Raw genomic sequence first — 23,706 nt, forward strand, 5'->3', positions numbered from 1 at the left:
ATCAAGGGAACTGATTGTAATTCGCTCTATGCGGGGCTGCCCTTGAAGCTGACCCAGAAACTCCAGCGGGTGCAGAATGCCACAGCGAGACTCCTTACGGGGTCCTCACCGCGGGATCACATTCATCCAGTGCTTTACCAACTGCACGGGCTCCCAGTGGAGTACAGGGTCAGGTTTAAGGTGCTGGTTTTGACCTTTAAAGCCCTATGCGGCCTAGGACCCTCGTACCGATGGGACCGCCTCTCCTGGTATGCCCCGCGGAGGACCTTAAGGTCCACAAATGACAACATTTTGGAGGTCCCAAGTCACAAGGTGGTTAGACTGGTCTCAACTAGGGCCAGAGCCTTTTCAGTACTGGCCCCGACTTGGTGGAACGCTCTGTCACAAGAGACTATGGCCCTGCGGGACTTGACATCTTTCCGCAGGGCCTGCAAGACAGAGCTGTTCCACCTGGCCTTTGGCTTGGACTCAGTCTGACCCTTATGTTTCCCTCCCCTTATGGTTTTGATCTATGGGCTACTTTTAAAATGAGGCTGCATTTTAAATTGCATTTAAACCTGTAATTTAAATTGTGCCCCCCCCCCCCCCAATTATGTTTTTACTGAAATTTTATTGGTGTTAGCCGACCTGAGCCCGGCTCTGGCTGGGGAGGGTGGGGTATAAATAAAATTTATTATTATTATTATTATTATTATTATTATTATTATTATTATGGCACCCCACTAATTCAGTGTCACCTCCCTACCCCTCACCCAGGGGATTTGGCTAGCACCAACTACAGTGTTGTCCTACCATACAGGGAAGAGATATATTTGCAACATGCCAAGTCTTAAGGTGCTGCAAGTTTGTTGCTTCTGCCTGTTTGAAAACATGATTTCCTATTCACGTTTTAATTTCGTTACATGTACCTCTCACATTTTCCCCAAGCTGCTCAAGGTCTCCCGCTCCCCATTTTACCTTCACAACAACCCTGATAGGTAGGTTAGGACTGGCTTGAGGTCCTCCAGAATAGCGATTGTGGAATCCAACCTTTCTCTCCCAGTTTCAGACACGTCAGAACCGCATCAAAATGCTTAGTCGCCCTAGTTGATTTCACTCCCAATTTCTTCCTTTGCAACTGGATGTTGTGGTGTGTTTGTGTACGGGCTGGATTTCTTGAGCAATCTGGTAACCTTCTTATTGCTAACAAAGTCTCCTGGGATTAGAACCCTACCTGTCAAATAGTTTTAAGTCATTTCAACAAAAGCTCTAAAGTCAAAGGAGAGAGGAAAAAATATGGCATCTTTAGCAGCAGATTAAACATCACCCTATGGCCTCAATGAAATGTTTAGTTGCTTCCATCCTTACAGGGAAAGAAACTCATCACTTTCCCTTTGTGTCCTAAATCAAGCAGGAAGCTTGCTTTTTCCCCAGCCTGGAGCTACCGGATCAGGGCCCCACACACAGACTGCTGGGTCTTTAGCAGCCTTAAGGCAAGGCATGTTCAAGTTCAGTCCCTCTGCATTTAAAAGAACTAACATATGCATATAAAAATACCTTTGAAACCTCATAGCACTCAATCAGATTTCCCCCAAAACCAACACCTGAATAGTATTATTTGTAAGTGGTAAAATGTGAAGATTTTTATGGTTAAAGTAAGCGTGATTTAAAAAAAAAATGGTTAGAAATTATGATATATGTAAAGTACTAAAGATGAGGTAAAATGAAAATCAGATAGAGGGGACTTGGGGAAGCCCACCTAACAATGTTTAGAAAAAATAAGGATAAGACAAGAATTTGTTTGTATTGTTTGTTTTTCCATTTGTGTTGTCTATTTGTGTTATAAAATGAATAATAATTTTGAAAAAAAAACAAAACAAAACCAACAATGGAGGAAAGGCATTCTCTCTGAAATCAGCATCATTCGGATTTTTGTTTTTACTTAGCAATACAGATGGATCCAGAACTTTAAAAAAGAAAGAATTAGCTCTGTTTATATTTTCCTAAAGTGGAATGTACGATGTTCCCAATTCTTTTCCTAGAGTAGCCTTTTAATTACTATTCATGGTTAAGTTAACTGACACTCATGGAAAAGAAAGATATTTTTTTAATGTCCTCATTTTCAGAGATAACATCCTTCAAATAACCAAGTAGTAGAATATTCAGAGTTCACCTAAATGTATGAGCAGGAAACAGCAGTCAGCAGTAAGGATTACGATAGCTAAGAACTGAGGAACGGAGAGTACATTCAATGCTTTGATAAAAGTTTGGTCTATAGTAAAAATGACTAACTTATTATAAAAGTACACACATAAATCAACCCAACAAGTTCATAGAAAGATGGGCATTCATCGTAATGCTTTGGAACAAGTTTAGCAGCAAAGCACAACTTTATGCAGCCTTCCATTTCAAAGAATCAAAGAATCTCAGAGTTGGGAGGGATCCATGAGGGTCATCTAGTCCAACCCCAGCAATGCAGGAATAAGAAGTTGTCCCTTATGCGGATCAAGCCTGCAACCTTGGTGTTATCAGCACCACACTCTAACCAACACAAACTCCGTTATCGTTTGTGAACAGATGCTTTCATTTGCTTCCTTGCACCTTATTTGTTCGCATCTACAATTTTGCAGTTAAGCATAAAAATATTATTTCAAAACGCCCTCTTCTCCAGATAATTTTTTCAGTTCGTTAATTGGTTAGATGCCGGTCAGTTCAAAATCAGCATACCCGGAACCTGCTTAGCAATGTCGCTTTTTTCTTTCCTTCTAGAAAGACCCTAGAAAGAATCTGAGAATCCTTCGGAAAGACAATCTCTCAAAGGACCTGTTGATGGCATTTTACCATTGTACTCTTGAGAGTGTATTAACTTATGGTCTCTGTGTGTGGTTTGGGAGCTGCGCGGTCAGGGGAAAAACAATGCTGTCCAGGGTTGTAAAGACTGCGGAGAGAATAATTGGGTGCACTCTTCCCACCTTGGATCAAATCTATGCTTCCAGGTGCCATAAGACATAGCGCAGGATAGTGCGCACCCCGGAAATGATCTCTTTCAGCTTCTGCCTTCTGGAAGAAGGTACAGGGTTATAAAGACTAGGACTAGCCACCTGAGAAAGAGTTTCTACCCAAATGCGATTTTGGTTTTAAACGCAGTGTAAGGTAGTCTTTATGTGGGTATATTGTATTCAATTATGGGGTATCAGAGTTTTTAGGGGCTAACCAGGCTGGGATAGCTGGGATAGCAGGCTTGCGGGTTTCTGAATATCTGCTGTAGATTTTTTCAATTTTGTTCTTCTCTATGGGACAATGACAATAAAGATTATTGCATCGTATTGTAAAGGTAACAGAGAGAGCGGATCTTACCTAGGTTGGGGTGTCTAGTCCCTCCTGGGGTCCCCCGGTTCTGGAGGTTATGGAGCATGGGGTTGTCGAAGGGTGAGGAAGTCCAAGTGGCCCCCAGCTCCGGGGTCATGTAGCTGGCTGGGTAGGGGCTGGAGTAAGATCCACTGAAACTGCGGGCGTATTGTTCCCTGCTGTTGGCCGTGATGCTGAGGGGGTTGCTGTACGTGGCCCCCTCTCTGGAGGTGGTGGTCGGGATGGGGGAGCCGGCGGCGAAGGAGAACCTGGGCGAGACGGACGGGTGCGTCGAGCCGGGGTTATACGAGGCGCTCTCGGCTCCGGGCTGAGTCCAGATGGAGTGGCCAGAGGGGCTGCCTTGCTGCGATGAGGCAGACCCCTGGAGATAAGGAAGGCTGGGAATCATGGTGCCGACTCTCGTGGTCGGGATGTAGACAGGAGATGTGGCAGCCGCACCGTGCATGAAGCCACTCGCCCCTTCGTAGGCCTGAGGGCAATGGTTGGTAGCCATGGCTAAGCTCTGGTACATCTCTGGAGGAGCAGGCGAGATCCAAGTGGGTTAGAGGGAGAGAGAGTCTACCTCCAAAATCAAGACAGGAGGCGTTCCCAATCAGGTCCAGGATAAGAGGATAGGGTGGGGAAGCAGTTTTCCGGGTCCTAACAGGTCCTAACCTTCAAGGTGGTTTCAGGCATCAGGGCCAGCAGTGGCTTCCGTGGTCTGGCATCCTTCTCTCCCTACTGGGCCTGGTTCACACCTATAAAGGAAGGGGAAACAGAATGAGACATGCAGGTAAAGTGTGGGTAGGGGGGCAGAGAAAGAGGGAGAGAAAAGGTGGTTCAAAAAGGCTCCCCTCCCCACTTAAGGCCGGTATAATAAACTTAGGGGAGAGACAGTTAGAGGGCACCATCAACACCGCCAAACCTTTGTCCCTGGGGGTATAAAGGTAAAGGGACCCCTGACCATAAGGTCCAGTCGTGACCGACTCTGGGGTTGCAGCGCTCATCTCGCTTTAATGGCCGAAGGAGCTGGCGTACAGCTTCCGGGTCATGTGGCCAGCATGACTATGCCGCTTCTGGCGAACCAGAGCAGCGCACGGAAATGCCGTTTACCTTCCTGCCGGAGCGGTACCTATTTATCTACTTGCACTTTGACGTGCTTTCGAACTGCTAGGTTGGCAGGAGCAGGGACCGAGCAATGGGAGCTCACCCCATCGCGGGGATTTGAACAGCCAACCTTCTGATCTGCAAGTCCTAGGTTCTGTGGTTTAACCCACAGTGCCACCCCGTCCCACTTAAGGCAGGTATAATAAACTTAGGGAAGGTGAGAGACGGCCAGAGGGCAGCACCAGCACAGCCAAACCTTTGTCCCTGGGGCTATAGATTCTGCTAATGGGACCAAGTCTGGCTGTTTGATCTGAAATCACATCACAGCAGCAGGCTGTCCTTTTGGGAAAGGGAGTGAAAATAATGAAGGATTGAAACTGGAGCCTAGAGTTAGGTAGGTTAGAAATGGCTTGAGGTCCTCCAGAATAAGAATAAGGTTGTGGAATCCAACCTTTGTCTTTGGTGGGGTGGCAAGAAAACGGAAAAAGTTCCTTTGGGGGGAGGCAGGCAGCGGAAAGCGGGTGAGCAAAGGTATAAGACGGTTTGCACATAGAAAGATGGGAGTCAGATAGGTCCCGGTGTGCTGTGACATAGGTGTATACTTTTCCTGGAAGGATAAAATTGTAGAGTTGAGAGGGTACCCCGAGTGTCTTCTAGCCCAACCCTTCGAGGGAGGAATCGCCACTCTGTGAACCAGAGCTCTGTCTGAGGCTCACGTCAACACAGAAATGGGACGTCTGGAAACTGTGCGCATGCTCAGGGATGAAAATGCCACAGGCCACAATTCCTCCCAGGTTCATGACTTCTGTGCGTGCTCAGAGGGCGAGGAATGTTCATTACAGAGCTATTCCTTGCAGCCTTGAACAACACCCCCCTCCCCGCTTGTTGAAATGCACATTTGTCCACACATCAAAAGGCAACTGTAATGAGTCATGATTTCCTCCTGTGCAGTTAAGATCTGCCAGTTCTGCCCAACCACACTTAGAGATGCAAGCAGTAGGACCCATGTGGGATGTGCATACTACAAGGAGGGGTATAATTGTGCGCAAGAGCAATGCAACACATGCATGGAACACATGTGTGACCCCCATCTACAATGCATGTACATCTACATGTTCAAAACAGCAGCAGGAAACGCAGGACAGGCTAACTAACATGAATTGCTCGTCCTTCTGTTGACGCAGGAGAATATGAAGGTCTTGTTTTCCTGTTGTTCATAACCTTCATGTCCTACTATTTCTCCAAGCCTCCTGCATTTCATCCTCACCCTGCGAGGTGGATTAAACGGAGAGGGTGCAATCGTCACCCTTCGTGGCTGTGGGGTATTTGAACCCAGAGTCTCCCCAGCCTAAGTGTAATCACAGCTCTTACCACTGTGCCACAATGTCTCTCCAGGGCCTTTGGAAGCCTGCCCCGCAACACAAAAATCAGTCCCCTTCAGCAGTCTTGCATTTTGCACGCTGGCACCAAGGGAGCAAGGGATGCGGGTGGCGCTGTGGGTTAAACCACAGAGCCTAGGGCTTGCCGATCAGAAGGTCGGCGGTTCGAATCTCTGCGATGGGGTGAGCTCCCGTTGCTCGGTCCCTGCTCCTGCCCACCTAGCAGTTCGAAAGCACATCAAGTGCAAGTAGATAAATAGGTACTGCTCCGGCAGGAAGGTAAACGGCGTTTCCGTGCGCTGCTCTGGTTCACCAGAAGATGCTTAGTCCTGCTGGCCACAAGACCCAGAAGCTGTACGCCGGCTCCCTCGGCCAATAAAGCGAGATGAGCGCCGCAACCCCAGAGTTGGCCACGACTGGACCTAATGGTCAGGGGTCCCTTTACCTTTACCAAGGGAGCGAGGCCACCTCTACTCCCTTCTCAAATGGTCTCCTCAACACATAATGCCTGAAACAGAGAGGACTAGAATCTTCTAAAGGGCAGAGGCTGATGGGGTCACTGAAAAGGATTGCATGGACAACCCATTAGGAGACACAGGAACTAGCAACCTACTTTGAACACAAACACAATCTGCTTTCCAAGCTAGGGCTGACTCTTGCGCAAGGCGATGGGCCGGCAACCTTTGGGCATGTGCAAAGTGTCGTCCCCTGATTGCTGAACAATCACTGCCTGGCTCTCCTGCTCCCCGCCCCCACCATCTAAACACGTGGACTTTGATAGCCCTGACTCCCAAGGACTGCAAGACCCAGTCCCTGAAACCTCTCTGAAAAGCCTCTTTCCCAAAGAGATAGGCCAGCGTTCATGTCTAAAATCGAGATCTTCTCAAAAATACACTGAATTCGATTTGAATTTAGAGACCGGTTCCTTCGCCGCCCTCCCCACTCTCTCTCTCGTGCCAATCGGCTCCAAAGGAAATGAAACGTAAACGGAGTTTAGGGGATTTTTTATTTTTATGGATAAGGGTGGCTTCTCTTTTAAATCGGATCATACGCGTCTCAGCTCCCCCCCCCCCCCAAAAATATGTTCCCAGCATGCCCGCTGTTTTTGCGCCATGGTGAAGCGAACAAACCCTCTTTTCCCAGATTTTCCAGGTTAATACGAATTAACACCCCCCCTTCCCACTCCTCATTCCCCGTAGGTGAAACCGAATTCAAGCGTCGCGAAGATTCTTCCCCAGTTATCCCCTGCTGCTCAATAACTGCAGAAATAAACTTAAGTGGGGAAATCTCCCCCCCCCCTTTTTAAAAGTAACTTGAAATTAACACAAGTCTGTCTGTTCGAAACGCCCGCAGCATTTGTTCAAAGTTTTAGCCGTTTCTGTTCCAGATTTATCAAGCAGATAATTAGAAATCGGCTGCCAGCGTTCCTTTTTTAAAAAAACACACAAAACCCCACAATTTTTCCTTTAATAAAATAAATAATATCCTTACATTGATTCACTCGTGAATCGGATTGATCTAATATATTTTAGCAATCTCCTCCAGAAAATGTATGTAGAACTAAACTCTTCAAAATAATGAATATTTTCTGACGACGCAGGAGCAAATCTAAATTGCAACGTGCACAAATATAAAAATCTGTGGACGGCGATCGTGCAATTTACGCACAAAATAATGCGGTTTAAGGAATAATCTTCAGCGTTGCATTGCAGCCTTGAGAAGAGTACAGTTATGATCACACAAAATAGCATGACGAGCAGGAAACACGGACACGCTCCAGCCAACTTTGAACACTTCAAAACTGAAAGCAGGAGGTCGACTTAAAACTTCCTAGCAAACGAATGCGTGTCCCACTACATTTCTCCCAGCGGGGTTTAAAAAAGGTGCTTTTGCAATTCTGAAATTCAATTAACTCCAACCCAGATGTAAATAAAGAAACCCCCAGTTTATATGTAGATGCAAATAGCTGGCAGAAGAAAAAGTGAGTTGGGTTGAAAACTTTGCAAAATTTAAAGGTGTACGTATGGGGGGAAAGAATCCAACTAAGATAAACATACTAGAAATATTTGGAATGGTTTGGTTTTTTAAAATCTATCCTTACAGGGGTTTTTCCTCCCCATCGTTTCCATCTCCCTCTTTTAAGAACGGAATGTTTTTATTATTACATTTTACGAAGGAGATTTTAACGTGGGGAATAAGCGGAGGTTTATTCACTCACTTGGCCCCCCTGCTTTACTTGGAAATACTGCAAGAGCGATTTACTCAGAACGGAACCCTCTTTTTACGCGGAAATCATAGTAAAAATAAGAATACTGAATCAGATCCTCTGAGTGGCTCCGTCCCGCCCTCAAAAGGGGTTTTTAACTTCCGCGCTTAAAATCAGATATTTGTTGCTCCCTGCTTTTAAAAAGCGATCACAAAAAGACAGAGGCTGTTTAGGAAATAATAATTAACTATTATTATTTTTTTACAGAGCAGTGCCTTAGTGAGGAAGAAAGAAATAATAGCTCTGCATTTGAAACCGCACACTTATTTTTTTGAAAAATGTTTCTTATTGCCGCCGTTCCCCCCCCCCCAAAAAAAACCCCCCTGTTTGAGAAGCGAGAGGGGGAGAAAATCACCTTTTGAACAAGAGCTGCCCTTTAAAAATGAGAATCCTCCCCGTTCAATGAGAATATAGATCAGCAAACCTGGGGTTTACAAAGTAGCCAATGATGATCTAAGGACGCTTGGATATTTTATTGCAAACAGTTTAGAAGTTTTATTACTCTCGAGCGGCATATAGGTTTTGTTACACAAGTCTTTTAAATAAATAAGTAAGTAAGTAAGTAAGTAAGTAAGTAAATAAATAAATAAATATATTAGCAAGTAGCTAAAAAAGAAGGCAAATAAGGAAGACTTTCAAAACAGCAAGGAGACCTGGGAGAATATTAGAAGAATAGCAATAATAATTCCTATTACGCACAGTTCAGCCCCATCGATTTCTACACAACATCTATCAATCCAGCTGAGATCGGAGTTTAAAAGTTTTCACGTTTGACTGAATCAATCCTGCATCAAACCACTGCTAACCTTAAGAGGGGGATAACTAGAGGTATAGGAGATTTGCGCAAAAAAAGATAAAATCCTGCCGAAACTAGCGCGATGGGATTATTTATAAAAATTGGGTAGGATTTTTCACTTTTCTAAAAAGGGACCCTCGTTGCGTTTCCAGTCGCTGATTTCTCCTTCTCTCTTTTTTTAAGCGAAAATAATGTCTGCTTTGTGCGAAGCAAGGGAATCATATAAAAATAAAGCGAACGGAGATATAGGGAGCTGGCGAGGAGAAGAAGAAGGAGCGAGAGAGAACGAGAAGGGGCGAAATGAAACTGGAAAGGAGGAAGAACGAGAACGTGGAAGCTGGGGGTCGTGGAATCCTCGCAGCGCGATCCTAAGCTCGTTTTACTCGCCTCGTTGGGTTCAGCGATCCTCAATCCCGGGGAATCCTGCATGGAGAAGGTTACTGTTTCAGCTGGGAAAGGAAAGGCCGGGTTGGCTGCGGAGAGGGAGAGACTGGAGAAAAAATATATCGGAACCTATCCAAAGGAACAGTGGATCCTGCGCAAAGGGGGAACGACATGTGCTGCCCTAAGAATCCAGCGCCAGACGAAGCGAAAGACGACCAGATTTTCTCGATCCGCGTACCCATCAAATATATCCAAAGAGCAGCCTTTCCCTCAAAGAATTCTGGGCACCGTAGTTTCCTCCTCGCAGGGTGACAATTGCCAGCAGCCCATCCTAAACTACAGAGCCCAGAATTCTTTGAGGGTGAGGAATGTTCTTTGGGCGTCCTTTCACTGCGATTCCTGCGTGGCAGAAGGTAGACTAGATGGCACTTGGAGATCCCTCTGCACTCTGCAGGTTTACGGTTCTATAAAGGTCCAGTACGCGCGCAATATATATATATATCTGGGAAGAGTTGGCGAGGAGAGAAGCGGTGGCGGCGGCGAGCAAGGGGAAAAAATAAAGAAAAATGGTCTGCAAGAGAGAGAGATAGGGATCCAACCGACCTGCTTTCTTCCGTCTCCGTTTGCCTGCTCCGAGTCGGGCTCTCTTCCCCGCGAAGCCGGTTCCACTCCGGAGCAACGCCGGGGCGCAGCCTGCCGCGCTCCGGGGGCCCAGGCAGCCTTGATCACGCCGGTCACCGAGCTGAGAAAGCCCGCAAGTGGCCCCCGGGAGGCTCCTGGCCCGTCTCTGCAGGCTGGCTGCCTCGGGCGGCCGCAGGAGCAACACGCCTCACTCCTGCCGGAGGAGATAGAGAGAGAGAGAGGCGCCTCCGGCCCAGCCCCCTCGGCCAGGACCTCAAGCAGGGCTCCTGCTGACGCTTCCCACCTCTTCCCTCCTCCTCCTCCTCCAGTCCTCCCCCTCCTCTTTCCCCACTTTCTTGCCTCCTGGCCTCGCCGCACCATAGGAACACACAGGGAGTTGCTTTCCCATGACTCAGACCATTGGTCCAGCCAACTCAGTAGCGTCTGCACGGGCCGGCAGCAGCAGGGTTTCAGGCAAGGAGGAGGCACCATGCTAGGGTCGCAGCAACGGAACAGCCGGCACATTTGCAAAGCTCAGCAGGGTCTGCTCAGGTTTCACATTGGATGGGGGCACGTCGGGTTGAGAGGGGGTTGGGCTAGATGACCGTTGGGGTCCCTTCCAACTCTTAAGATTCTGAGATTCCCAGCCCTGCTTGGGAATGCCATTGGGAACTGAACCTGGGACCTTCTGCTTCTCCACTTTTCCAAAAAGATGCGTTTTCGACGTGGGAGTGTATCTGCTGCACAACTGAGCCAATCTTCATTCCTTTGGGGGCAGGGGAGGGAAACTGTGTGTATGTGTAGATAGATAGATAGATAGATAGGCATTAGGGGCAATATTATTAGGTAATACAGTATAGCACCCTGAACAAGGACAAAATTCCTCTCCCCCCCCCCAAATATTACTTATTTTCACAAGAATTCATTTTGGTACAGTTGCTTTTTTAATGGATATTCTCATTAGGTCCCTGAATATTATTGTGGCTGGCACCTGTCTGTCTTGGCAGAGACCACTATGGGAGAGGCATGCTTTGTTGCAGACAGAGGTGTCCCATAGTGGTTTCTTCCCTCTAATAATAATAATAATAATAATAATAAATTTTATTTATACCCCGCCCTCCCCAGCCAAGACCGAGCTGAGGGTGGCTAACACCCAATATAAAAACAAATTGATTGAAATACAACTTAAAAACAAGATTAAAATACAACATTAAAATACAGCCTCATTTCAATGGGAACTCAAATCAAAAACTTTTTTGGGGATGAAAACGTCAAGTCTTCACCAAGGCTAACTCTACACTCTTCCCAGTGCTCATTCCTCTGCTGGTCACTGCTATGGATGAGCAGCCTTACTGGTTGTCTCCAGGCTTTGTGGCATTCCCACACAGCCGGGCCAGCAAGTCCTTGGGGATCCCCAAATTTTCCTTTTTTTAAAAAAATAATATTTATTAAAGTTTCAAAGGAAAAAAAAAATCACATTAGTAAAAAAAAAATTAACAATGAAAAGGAAAAATACAAAGTAGAAAAAAAGAAAAAACAGTTAAAAACAATTTCATATTTTCCTCACTTCTTTTACGTTTACTTGTTTCCCGGACCTCCTCATACCTCCCTCCTTTGTATTCCAATTAAATTTGTTAATCCAACAATTCCTTTCCCTCCTTTTTAATCCTAATCTTTAATCTTGATATATTATAACTTTAAATTTTTACATATTAAAAACCAATTTTTCCATATTCTTTTGTACCTGTACAGCTAGAAACCACTTAACTTCAATCCAACATCATTCTAACATTCATTAATTTTGCAATATTTCTGTAAATAGTCTTTAAATTTCTTCCAATCTTCTTCCGCCGACTCTTCTCCCTGGTCACGGATTCTGCCAGTCATTTCCGCCAATTCCATGTAGTCCATCATTTTCATCTGCCATTCCTCCAGTGTGGGTAGATCTTGTGTCTTCCAATGCTTTGCAATGAGTATTCTTGCTGCTGTTGTAGCATACATAAAGAAAGTTCTGTCCTTTTTTAACACCGATTGGCCGACTATGCCCAGGAGAAAGGCCTCTGGTTTCTTCAAGAAGGTATATTTAAATACCCTTTTTAGTTCATTATATATCATCTCCCAGAAAGCCTTAATCTTTGGGCACGTCCACCAAAGGTGAAAAAATGTACCTTCAGTTTCTTTACATTTCCAACATTTATTATCAGGCAAATGGTAGATTTTTGCAAGCTTGACTGGGGTTATGTACCACCTGTATATCATTTTCATAATATTTTCTCTTAAGGCATTACATGCCGTGAATTTCATACCTGTGGTCCACAACTGTTCCCAGTCAGCAAACATAATATTATGTCCAACATCTTGTGCCCATTTAATCATAGCAGATTTCACCGTTTCATCCTGAGTATTCCATTTCAACAGCAAGTTATACATCTTTGACAAAATTTTAGTTTTGGGTTCTAACAATTCTGTTTCTAATTTTGATTTTTCCACCTGGAAGCCGATTTTCTTGTCCAAATTGTATGCCTCCATTATCTGATAATAATGAAGCCAGTCTCGCACTTTGTTTTTTAGTTTTTCAAAACTCTGCAATTTCAATCTATCTCCATCTTGTTCCAAAATTTCCCAATATTTCGGCCATTTGACCTCCATATTGAGCTTTTTCAAGGCTTGGGGGATCCCCAAATTTTCCATTCTGTGGAGATGACCCAGCCAGGATAGATATTGCTGAGACAGGAGTGGGAACATGCTGTGAGTGTGGGCCTCAAAAGGATATTGTGGCATTGGGAAAGATCCAGAAAAGGGCAACTGAAATGATCAAGAGGTGGAACTTTCTTTAAGAGATCACCCAAAGTCCTTGAGCTTTCCTTAGGAGATCAGCCAGAGTTGTTAAGCTGAGCTTTTGGGAGGAACATCTCCAAAACTTTCCTAGCTAGCTCCCCCCCCCCCCCCCGATTCAGTGAGTTATTTATTTATTTATTGCATTTATATCCTCCAAGCAGCTTGAGGTGGTGTACATGGTTATCCCCGTTTTATTCCCACAACAACCCTGTGAGACAGTTTAGGACGATAAGCAGTGATATCCAGTGAGCTTCATGGCTGAGTGGAGATTTTTTTTTTTCTTTTTATTAAAGATTTTCTTGTTTTACAGAAGTAAGTGCAATGCCTCATATTTTTTCCATGTAACATTTTTACAAATCGGTTTCATTTGTTGAGACATTAGGGGGAGAAGAAAAAGAAAAAGAAAAAAAAGGGGAGTGGAGGGAGGGAAGATGGGTGGGGTCGGGTGGCGATCTTTCTATTATGCTTAATGTATGTAGGCTTTGGTGTCAGCGTTGCTTGTGCTGTTCGCTTGTGTTCCTTTGGTGGTGAGAGAGGTTGGGGTTGGCCTAGGGTGTGGTTGTTTGTTTGTGATTGGCTGTGGTGATCTTTGTTTTTGTGTGTGAGTGGGGTGGGTGGGTGTTTTGGATCAGGTTAGCCATATTGATTTCTATGCTGTTGGTGGGTTATTGTCATTGTCTTGTTGGGCTGTGTATGTGATAAAGGGGAGCCATACCGGGGTAAAGGCGTCTTCTTCTGTTTGTCCTCATGTCAGTTTCAGTTTAGTAGGGCTGTTTCCCATACTATTTGGTACCATTGGTCCATGCTTACTCCTGACAGGTCTCTCCAGTGTCTGGTTATGGTGTTTCTGGCTGCTGAAAGTACCGTAGGTGGGTTATGAGTTCTTTCTAGCTTTTTGAGGGAAGGACAGCGCCTGTGAGGGCCTGGGACTCGGGCTTGGACTTGAAACCAGAGGAGACTCAGTCTACACCGGATCCTCTGCCTCAGGCATCATCTGAACCAAGTCTGGGGCCTGATCCTGAAGAGCCCCAGTCTGCACAGGTTCCCCTGCAACAAACACCAGCTGGGTCATCACTTACAGCTGCTCCACTACCAGTTGGGTCAGGGGAGGCTGCGGTGGCCCCTGGGTCTAGTAACCCACTGATGTCTCCCGAGCTGCAGAGACTGAGGTCTGAGAGAAGGAGAGACCTGAGTACTCGCAGGAGGAGTGCTCGCCTTTGGGCGAAACAGGGAGGTGAGTGGCCGGGAGATCAGGACTGGCCGCTACCCCGACAAAGATAAAAGGCTGTCGGACCCTGCCCCAGGTTGCGGGGGCAACATTGCTGTATGCTAGATCCTGCCTGAGATCCTGTCCCTGTCCTTGCCTGGTTTCCTGCCTCGTGTCCTGCCTTGGCCCTGTTGGACTAACTCCTAGCGGAACCTCCAGATTCTGGACTGATCCTGGACTGCGTTTCATGGGTTACCCCCGGGCCAAGCACAGCGCCTGTGCCATCTTGCAGCCCCCCCCCCGCCCCGTGCCACCCTGCGAACCCCGGTCTGCCCCTCCCACCTTGTCCCTGCCTTTCTATGCTACTGAACTCATGAAAACTGGATGCTGGAAAATTCAGGACAGATAAAAGGAAGTCTTTCTCTTCATACAGTGCCTAGTTAAACTATGGAACTCACTTCTACAGGAGGCAGTGCTGGTCACCAAGCTAGATGGCTTTTATAGGCGCTGTGGGTTAAACCACAGAGCCTAGGGCTTGCCGATCAGAAGGTCGGCGGTTAGAATCCCCGCGACGGGGTGAGCTCCCGTTGCTCAGTCCCAGCTCCTGCCAACCTAGCAGTTCGAAAGCACGTCAAAGTGCAAGTACATAAATAGGTACCGCTCCAGCGGGAAGGTAAACGGCGTTTCTGTGCGCTGCTCTGGTTCGCCAGAAGTGGCTTAGTCATGCTGGCCACATGACCCGGAAGCTGTACATCAGCTCCCTCGGCCAATAAAGCGAGATGAGCGCTACAACCCAGAGTCGTCCGTGACTGGACCTAATGGTCAGGGGTCCCTTTACCTTTACCTTTTAGGCAAATTCATGGGGGAGAGGGCTAGGAATGGCTACTAGCATAGAAGCCAACTCCTAGGGGCTGAGGTCCCTCTACCCCCACCCCCCTGGTAAAATATTTGAGGGTGCTGGGGTCCCCCAAAAGTTGATGGTCATCATTGCTGTTTAAATGCTGTGTCTTGTGATTGATTATGCAGGGCAGGGTTATTAAATACATAAAATTTATAAAGCCTGATTTGCAAACCTGGATCAGACCTTATTTCATCCGGACTGAAATCCAGAGCCTAATCCACAAAAAATATGGAAAGTTTTCAGTGAGGAAGTGAAAGGAAAGAAAGAAAGCAACTAACAAAGAAAGCTTGAAATTGTGATCCAATATGATAAATGGGTGCGAAGGTAATACAGTTATTCCAACAAATGCAAAATTATGAACAAGTCATTATACTATTTATAAATGGATTCCAAACGTTGTTGTATTTATCCATGCACATTCTGCGTCCACTTGCATGTTGCAATAGCTGTCATGTCTTCTAGCCATTGATGGAAGGGGGCCATGGTATTCTCGTAAAATCATGGAAGGGACCACCAAGGTCATCTAGTCCAACCCCCTGCAATGCAGGAATTTTTTTGCCCAGAGTGGGGCTCAAACCAACAATCCTGAGATCAAAAGCCTCATGCTCTACTGACTGAGCTATAAGTTTCCAATGAATCAATATCTGGGTTTTTTAAGGGCGGAGGAAGTCCATCTACGTGGACACAAGTCTTCAGAAATCCCATTAACTTGCACTGAGGAACCAAAATAGCCATCAGGACCAATCAGACTGCTGCATTCTGGACCCTATTGTTCTAGGACCAATTAGACTGCTGCATTCTGGATCCTATTCAACATAACAGAGGTTTAGCCCTGCTAACTTGCTGACAGGAGTTTGGCATTTTGGCGTCTAAAGCAGCATAGAAATTATTTTTTTTAAAAAAAATGGAGACAGAATGTATTAAGATAGCAACTTTTCATTTATTTATTTATTAAAAACCCAGTATATGAAAACCAGCAGTAAGGAAATGATAAATCATGGTTGCCCAGAATCAAGGACTGCTTTTTCCTGTTATCAGTCTTGAAGGCTGCAGAATAATGGATGATATCCCTCCCTCCCCCCCCTTTTTTTAATGCAGCAATATTGCTCTCTTATTACCCTATTAACCTTTAGACCCTTCTGTCTGCCTGACGTATAATCACATGCACAGGTCCAACCAAGGACGACAGAGAACAGCCTCGGGGCACGTGATACCAATCCCTTGCTGAAGCAAAGTGGGGGGCTGAGGGGTCATGGCCTGGATAAGAGACTGCTGAGGAGTGGAGCCCCATACCCCGACTCCAAATGACTCTGAACTTTGTCTGCAGGGATAGCAAAGATTGGTAGAGTTGGAAGAGTGCTGGAGGAAACTCTTGAGAGTCCCATGGACTGCAAGAAGATCAAACCTATCCATTCTGAAGGAAATCAGCCTTGAGTGCTCACTTGAAGGACAGATCGTGAAGCTGAGGCTCCAGTACTTTGGCCACCTCATGAGAAGAGAAGACTCCCTGGAAACGACCCTGATGTTGGGAAAGATGGAGGGCACAAGGAGAAGGGGACGACAGAGGATGAGATGGTTGGACAGTGTTCTCAAAGCTACCAGCATGAGTTTGACTAAACTGCAGGAGGCAGTGGAAGACAGGAGTGCCTGGCGTGCTCTGGTCCATGGGGTCACGAAGAGTCGGACATGACTAAATGACTAAACAACAACAACATGGGTGTTTTAGTGGAGATTCCTGCATCGCAGGCGGTTGGACTAGATGACCCCCAGGGTCCCAGTTTCAGGTTAAGAATGGACCTCCAGAACGAATTAAGTTCTTAACCAGAGGTACCACTGTAATGAGTTTGTTAGAGCGCTGCAGCTCAAAAAATACAAAGGAGACTGCTCTGAAGAAAGAAGTGGCCTTTGTGTGATTCATGGGTCTGATTTGTCAATCCATGTCAGACCTGATTTGGACTGGACCCAATCTGGCCTGCGCCAGAACTGAATCCAGATCACAGTCTGGAAAATGCAAATCCTTGACATTCTTTGGGTAGCCCAAACGGCCAAAATGTTCTGTGAACCGCCCTGAGATCTTTGGAAGAAGAGTGGTGTATACAGACAAACAAATGAATACAATAAATTTGGGTCTATAGGATGGTGAATTTTGCAGATGTGCTAGTCCCTACATAAGGGATTAATCCTGTGGTTATTGCTTTTTGACAGCTAGATCAAGGAATTTTCATGGTAATGACTTTAAACTTAAAAATGTTTCAAAATGGCCATAAAGTGTTGTTTCTGGGGTCCCCCCCCATATGGGGCATGGTATTAAGTGTGCCACACTGCAGGCAAGTAGCTATAGGGTTTTTTGTTTTAGTGGCTATCCCCTTTTAATTTTTAAAATTAAAAAGCCACAACTTTTTGTTGTTGTTTCACCTAGGTGGATGGAATCTGGAGATGACAAGACCTCAAGAGTGTATTAACCCTGCCAAACTGAAAACAGGTAGCTCAAGAGAGTGTGTGTGTTAGACACTCTTAAAGGTTTCTCTTTTTCAAGTGCAAATAAAGACAGTTGTGGAAAACAGTTGTAAATAAACCTAACCTAAAAAGAAGAGCCTTTTTTTGAAGGGGGGCAAGAGGACTATTAAGACAACAAACTTAAAACAAGAGTGGGACTAGGATTGATTGGGAAACGGTGGAAACAAAAAGATATATACTGTGAAGGAGACAAAAGACAAGCTAAACAAATGCCATCAAACTCTTGCAACAAGACAGAACTTACAAAAGAGTTCTGCATTTTAAGATTTCCCCATTTCTGCAACCCCCATGCCCTGTGAATGGAGAGGGTTGGGTCTCTTGATAGCTCTCTAGGCTAGCCCTACAGCTCTCATTAAGCAAAGTCCCTCTCCTCTCCTCTCCTCTCCTCCCCCCCCCCTTCTTACCCTGGCATTCTCCTTATATAGTGTTGTAATTGCAACAGTTTGGAGACAGTCTGCCTGGGGTTTTTTAGAGATCATATTTATCTACGATGGGCACAAATCATTACACTCAATAGTGATCTGCAGTTGCCTTGGCCTGACTTGGACAAGGGCCCAAACTGGCCCAATTTGGTTTGGGATTGGGCTGAATCAGGTGCTCAGCCCTTATAAATGGTGTGTGTGTAGAATGGATGGGCAGAAGCAGCAACTCTTGAGGAAGGAGGGAAGGTCATTCTCTCTCTCTCCCCCTCTGTCTCCAATTTATGTACAGTCCTTTATCAAAAGATCCCAGGGAGGTATACATCATAAGCCCATGCAATGGGCTGGAGAAAGTAAACAGGATGGAAATGGTTCCTGAACAACCTTTAAAAATCAGAATGGTTTGGGGGAATGGCCATAGCTCAGTGGTACAGCTTCTGCTTTGCAAGCAAAAGGTCCCAGGATCAATCCCCAGTGTCTCCAGATAGGACTGGGGAAAACTTCTTGCCTGAAACCCTGAAGAGCTGCTGCAAACCAGTGTAGACAAAACTGCTATTGATGGGTCAATGATCTGACCCATTATGTGCAATAATTTCTAGTTTGTTTTTTATACAATATGTGCAGTTTGTGCATAATGCCCGAGGAGCCTGTCTGTTGCCGCATCAGGTCTAGAACTGTCTGTTCAGGAGCGCCTGAGACCTAGGGGCAGGCCCTGGTGATGTCATGGGGTGGGTCTCCAGTGATTTCATGGGGGCAGCCCCTGGTGATGTCATTAAGCAAATCACACGAACCATTAGCCACAGGGAGGGTGGAGATCAGACTCCCCAAAGGGTCTATGTAAAAATTTGCAGCCTGAAGCTTGCAATCTGCATGCAATTTTTTTTTTAATTTTTTGTTAAGGTGCTCTCACCCAGATTCAAATCCTCCCCCTGCCACCTGGAGTGCAGCAGGCAAGCCCAGACTCCAGGTCAACCCTGAAGGTCTAGCAACCCTAATCAGGTCCTTCTCAAACAATTCAGATTATCTCCTCTGGGAGGTACCCAAGTCACTTTGTTGGGGGTGGGTGCCTAGATCCTGGTTCTGATCTACCCATTGACTAAGTCAAAATAATATATAATCCCATCATCATGGCAGAGGCCATTCCTAGACCAAATGACGCCCTAGGATCCTAGCAACTTCAGTATCTCACCTCTCCCCCCTCTGTTCAGCAGCTGATGAATGTCAGCTTATTTTGCAACCGACACACAATTCTCACGCAGGATTGCTTACAAGTCTGTGGAATGGGCTCCAGAGCTGCAACAGTTTCTTCTAAGTAATAATAATAATAATAATAATTTATTACTTATACCCCGCCCATCTGGCTTGGTTTCGGCTTCCAACAAAACACTAAAATACAGTAACCTATTAAACATTAAAAGCTTCCCTAAACAGGGCTGCCTTTAGATGTCTTCTAAAAGTTTGGTAGTTATTTTTCTCTTTGACATCTGGTGGGAGGGCGTTCCACAGGACGGGTGCCACTACCGAGAAGGCCCTCTGTCTGGTTTCCTGTAACTAATAATCCTGTAATAATAATCCTTTTAAAAATAGAATAAGAATGTTAATGCAATGCTGGCTTTGCATCTCCATCTTTACAAGTGAATATGCACTGTTTGCTTCAGCTGTTGAGCGGAAGTTTCAGTAAATCATCTGTGATGGGAAAACCCTAAACTCCTGAGCCCAGCGTAGAATTAGCCTGCCCATAATTCTGGCCCCGATCTTGCCTCATTCTGTACTGTTTTATCATTTATGCATTTCAACAAATCTTCTCAGTAGCTAAAATATAAGGGCCTTTTCTGTGGCGGCCCCTAGGTTGTGGAGCACCCTCCCCACAGAGGTTCGCCTGGCCCCTTCATTGTACAGATGCCAGCGAATGCTGAAGATGCACCCTTTTACCCTGACTTTGGACACTTGAGATTAAAAGTAAAGGTAAAGGTACCCCCGCCCGTACGGGCCAGTCTTGACAGACTCTAGGGTTGTGCGCTCATCTCGCTTAAGAGGCCGGGAGCCAGCGCTGTCCGCAGACACTTCCGGGTCACGTGGCCAGCGTGACGAAGCTGCTCTGGCGAACCGGCACCAGCGCAGCACACGGAAACGCCGTTTACCTTCCCGCTATAAAGCGGTACCTATTTATCTACTTGCACTTAAGGGTGCTTTCGACCTGCTAGGTGGGCAGGAGCTGGGACCGAACGGCGGGAGCTCACCCCGCTGCGGGGATTCGAACCGCCGACCATGCGATCGGCAAGTCCTAGGCGCTGAGGTTTTACCCACAGCGCCACCCGCGTCCCTACACTTGAGATTAAAATCATAGAAATAAGGTAGGACCTAAAAAACATGGATGCATTGACCAAAAAACAGTCAAAAACAGGTATTTAACACTATTCAAAATGTGATTAAAATCAACAGTAGCCAAAAAGAACTAAAACACATCTGACTTCTACATGCCTGGAGAGGCCTGCCTAAACAAAAGCTTTTAATGCTTTACTTATTGAAATTAATGGTTCCCTTCCACACTGCCTGGATAGCTCAGTTGGTCACAGTGAGGTGCTGATAATGCCAAGGTTGCAGGTTTGATCCCGGAATGGGACAGCTGCATATTTCTGCATTGGAGGGGGTTGGACTAAATAATCCTCAGGGTCCCTTCCAACTCTACAATTCTATGAGTTAATGCTTTCCTTCATTTTTGGTGTACTACAGTACACATAACAAAGGAACAAGAGTTGCATCAAAATGTTATATACTTAGAAGACCATGTTCCACCCAAACAAATCAACTGAAAGCAAATCGCTCAGCTACAGAAAAGATTTATGTAGAAGTAAATTATTTAAGACTGGGGTCTTGAAGCTCATCAATACTGAAATCAAATGCAAACTGCGATCTAGCATGGGCTGCAGATATGATGCCTTCTTTTAGTTTATCTCTGATTTATTTCCTAACCTGAAACTAAACTGACCTGCTGTTTAGCTTATTATGAGATTGTAAACTGGTCTTATGCTTCTCCACCCCCCCCCCAAAACACCCCTGTTTACAATTGTATTTAAATGGATTGTTTGAATTGTATTAACATCCTGGGACCCTCAAGTCAATGAAATCCAATAAGGCTGTGGTTCTCAACACCCCCTTACTACAGATTACTTGACAGCTGCTGAGATTTTTGTAGAACCACCTAATGACTTTCCCTTGCCCGTTGTAGCAATTGTAATGCGCTATGCTGGGTGCTGTATGATTTTAAATTGCATTTTTATTCCTTCCCTTGTCTCCTATAATGCATTTTATTGTATTGCAGTTTGAATCCCATAGAATAAAATTCAAATGGGAAGTGTCCTTCAGAGACATGCCCTGGACCACTTCCAAGTTCATGGACCACAGTTTGGTAACTCCTGCTATAAAGTTCAGGGCTCTAGGCTGGGCTACAGCACCCTCCTTAACTTCGGGTAAGTTGCCACCGCTTGGTCTCAGTTTGCCCTTTCTGTGAAATGGGAACAATTGCATTCTTCATAGGCGAAAGAATCACTGTGGTTCTAAAGCACATTCATATCAGAGCTGTGACATTAATCATGGAGCTGCAGAATGCATTATCTATGACTTAATGGTGTCTGATTTGGCTCCAGCGCCAACATTTTGCTTTGCAATTTGAAGGGAGAGAATTAAATGTTGGGGGTTTTTTTAATGGTGGTTTCTGCTCTTCCAGGAGGCAGTAATTTTTTTCTTCTTCAAGGAGAATATCGAGGCTTGCAGAATACAGTGTTCAACGCAGCGTCTGGAAAAATTGCACGCGGTGATTACGGTGGTCGGCTTCTGTTGCGTACGAAGTTTAGCGCGGGTGTGTTAAAAAAAAGGGGGGGGGAAGCTACAATCTTTTCGTGATAAACAGGCAGAGAGTAGAGAGTCGGCTGTGAAATTGAGACAGACTCTTTTACAACAGCCAAGAAGAAGTGGGGGGAAACTCTGCGCTCGTCTCGATGTCTAGCTGTAGGTTGAAGGAGGCAGAGATGAAGGCGTAAAATTACGCATATATATACTCTATATTTTTCAGAGCGCGGTGTCGAAAGAGCGGCTGAATCTGTTTGAAACGTTGCAATGAGCAAAGCTTTTCTGACGCTCCAGGAAAATGGGTGAATTTCCTATAAACTGTAAGAGTAGTCTTTCATTTTCTTCGAAGGGAATCCTCCGTCCTCGCGGAACGTGGCTGTAAGAATATAAAACATATACACACATTCCGAAATAACAGGATGGTATTTTTGCTCTTAAGAAACCAAATGGCCTGATCCATCCATCCTATATGCGTTTACTCGGAAGTTAACTTCATTCCACTGAGGATTTCTCGGTAGGGTTGTGCCCGGTTTGCCTGCCGTCGGATTACTCCGAAGTAAGTCCAGTTGATTTCTATGGGGGATTCCCATGTTTACCCGGGAGTAGGATGCGTTGAAATCAATGGAACTCCCGAGTAAGGATTTATACGGTGTGACTGTAGTTTCTTATGGAATATTCAATAAGAAGAGGGTTGTTGTTTTTTAAAAAAAGAAAGAAATGGAAGAACGCCAAATACATTGAATATGCCTTAATTCTATACATTTTAATAAGATAAAAACAAACTAGTCTTAATATATTTGCTGAATATAAAGATACGTGGGAAAAATAGATTTTTAAATGCATTCGTTAAACAAACAAACAAACAAATACACAGCCGTAGATATTTCATAAGGAAACCTCTATTATTATTATTATTATTGTTATTATTATTATTTATATACCGCCCTATACCCTGAGGTCTCAGGGCGGTTCACAGAACAAAATCAAAATATAAAACCAGAAAATATATAATCAAAATAAAATCAATAACCAAATAACTCCCGTAAATGCAGATTTACCCCCGTAAATTTCGTGAATGCAATGGAAAAGAATGACTTTTTCGGCTTTTAGCCCTGCTGCTTAAAATTTATTCCAAAATTTCCTCGTTATTAATTTGGTTTTTAAGGGAAAATGTCCCATTTCTGCAGCATGACACACGCACGAAAGACGGAACATTGTAAAATCTGTATCGCTGGCGGTTTTGCCGCCTTTTTCAGAAGAAGGCTTCTCTTGACACCGAGAAAAATGAATTTGGCCTTCGCCCAGTCTTGTGTAAAGAAGGGGGGGGGGAATCTTACGGAAAAGCTGAGGGAAAGATATACACCACGTATAGGAAGAGATCGAGTTGATTTCTGCTGGGAAAGAAAAGAATCGAAGAAAGTTAAGTAGAGATAAGAAAAAGTGCCAATAAACTGAGAAAGGACAAATTATGAAAAAGAAAGAAACGTTTAGTTGGAAGCAAATTCAATTGTTTTTATTGTATTTATTTTATCGTATTTATTTACATATTTATTATTATTATTATTCCGCCTGTTATCTAAAAAAGGTCTGCAAGCGATTTACATTTAAAAACATAATCATAAATGCATCATACAAGAACAGAAAACAAGGAAAGTCATATAAAACGTTAACATTTTTATAAGTAAATTAAATGTGTTACATGGGACTTGCTGTCAAGTAAGATTGCATCCAGAGAAACTGCCAAGGGGGCAGTCTCATGCCTTCTGATTCCCAGCGCAAGCCGTGGGGCTTACTCCCGAGTAAACGTGGCCAAGATGGTGGTGCATGTTCTATTTATTTCAGGCGGGGGGGGGAGGGGAAATATAAGCACCTGCTTAAACCTCTCCCGCCAAGATCAGTGGGACGCTAAGCTTAGTAGAGAAATGGCTTTGCAAAATCTGTATGTTTATTTACAGGCGCGTTGATGGTGGTTCCTCTACATTAAAAAAAATTAATCATAGTAAAAGGGGCGATATGTAAGTCATAACATACGCTCATTGAAATCAATGGAGTTGTGTAACTTTAGTCCATTGGTTTCAAAGGGTCTACTCGGAGC

The 23,706-nt window shown here is 45.0% G+C and overlaps 1 protein-coding gene and 1 long non-coding RNA gene across 2 annotated transcripts in view; one reads left to right on the top strand and one right to left on the bottom strand.

The window, feature by feature from the left end:
- The window catches only part of GATA4 (GATA binding protein 4), a 58,471-nt gene extending 48,359 nt beyond the window's left edge, over window positions 1-10,112 (bottom strand). Inside the window, exons 1-2 of the mRNA XM_081001105.1 lie at window positions 9,863-10,112; window positions 3,337-4,085 (exon numbers count right to left, since the gene is read on the bottom strand). Coding sequence (XP_080857231.1) covers window positions 3,337-3,859 — 523 coding nt within the window. The 5' untranslated portion in view covers window positions 3,860-4,085; window positions 9,863-10,112. The remainder of the gene's footprint in view (window positions 1-3,336; window positions 4,086-9,862) is intronic.
- An 11,603-nt stretch (window positions 10,113-21,715) lies between these two features.
- Window positions 21,716-23,104, top strand: LOC308474745. The gene is made up of 2 exons (XR_013984918.1): window positions 21,716-22,167; window positions 22,777-23,104. It is a non-coding gene; the product is annotated as an uncharacterized lncRNA (long non-coding RNA).
- Window positions 23,105-23,706: the final 602 nt, after the last annotated feature.

Source organism: Podarcis pityusensis (genome assembly GCF_964106645.2).
Source record: "Podarcis pityusensis genome assembly, chromosome: 3".
NCBI classification, from domain to species: Eukaryota; Metazoa; Chordata; class Lepidosauria; order Squamata; family Lacertidae; genus Podarcis; species Podarcis pityusensis.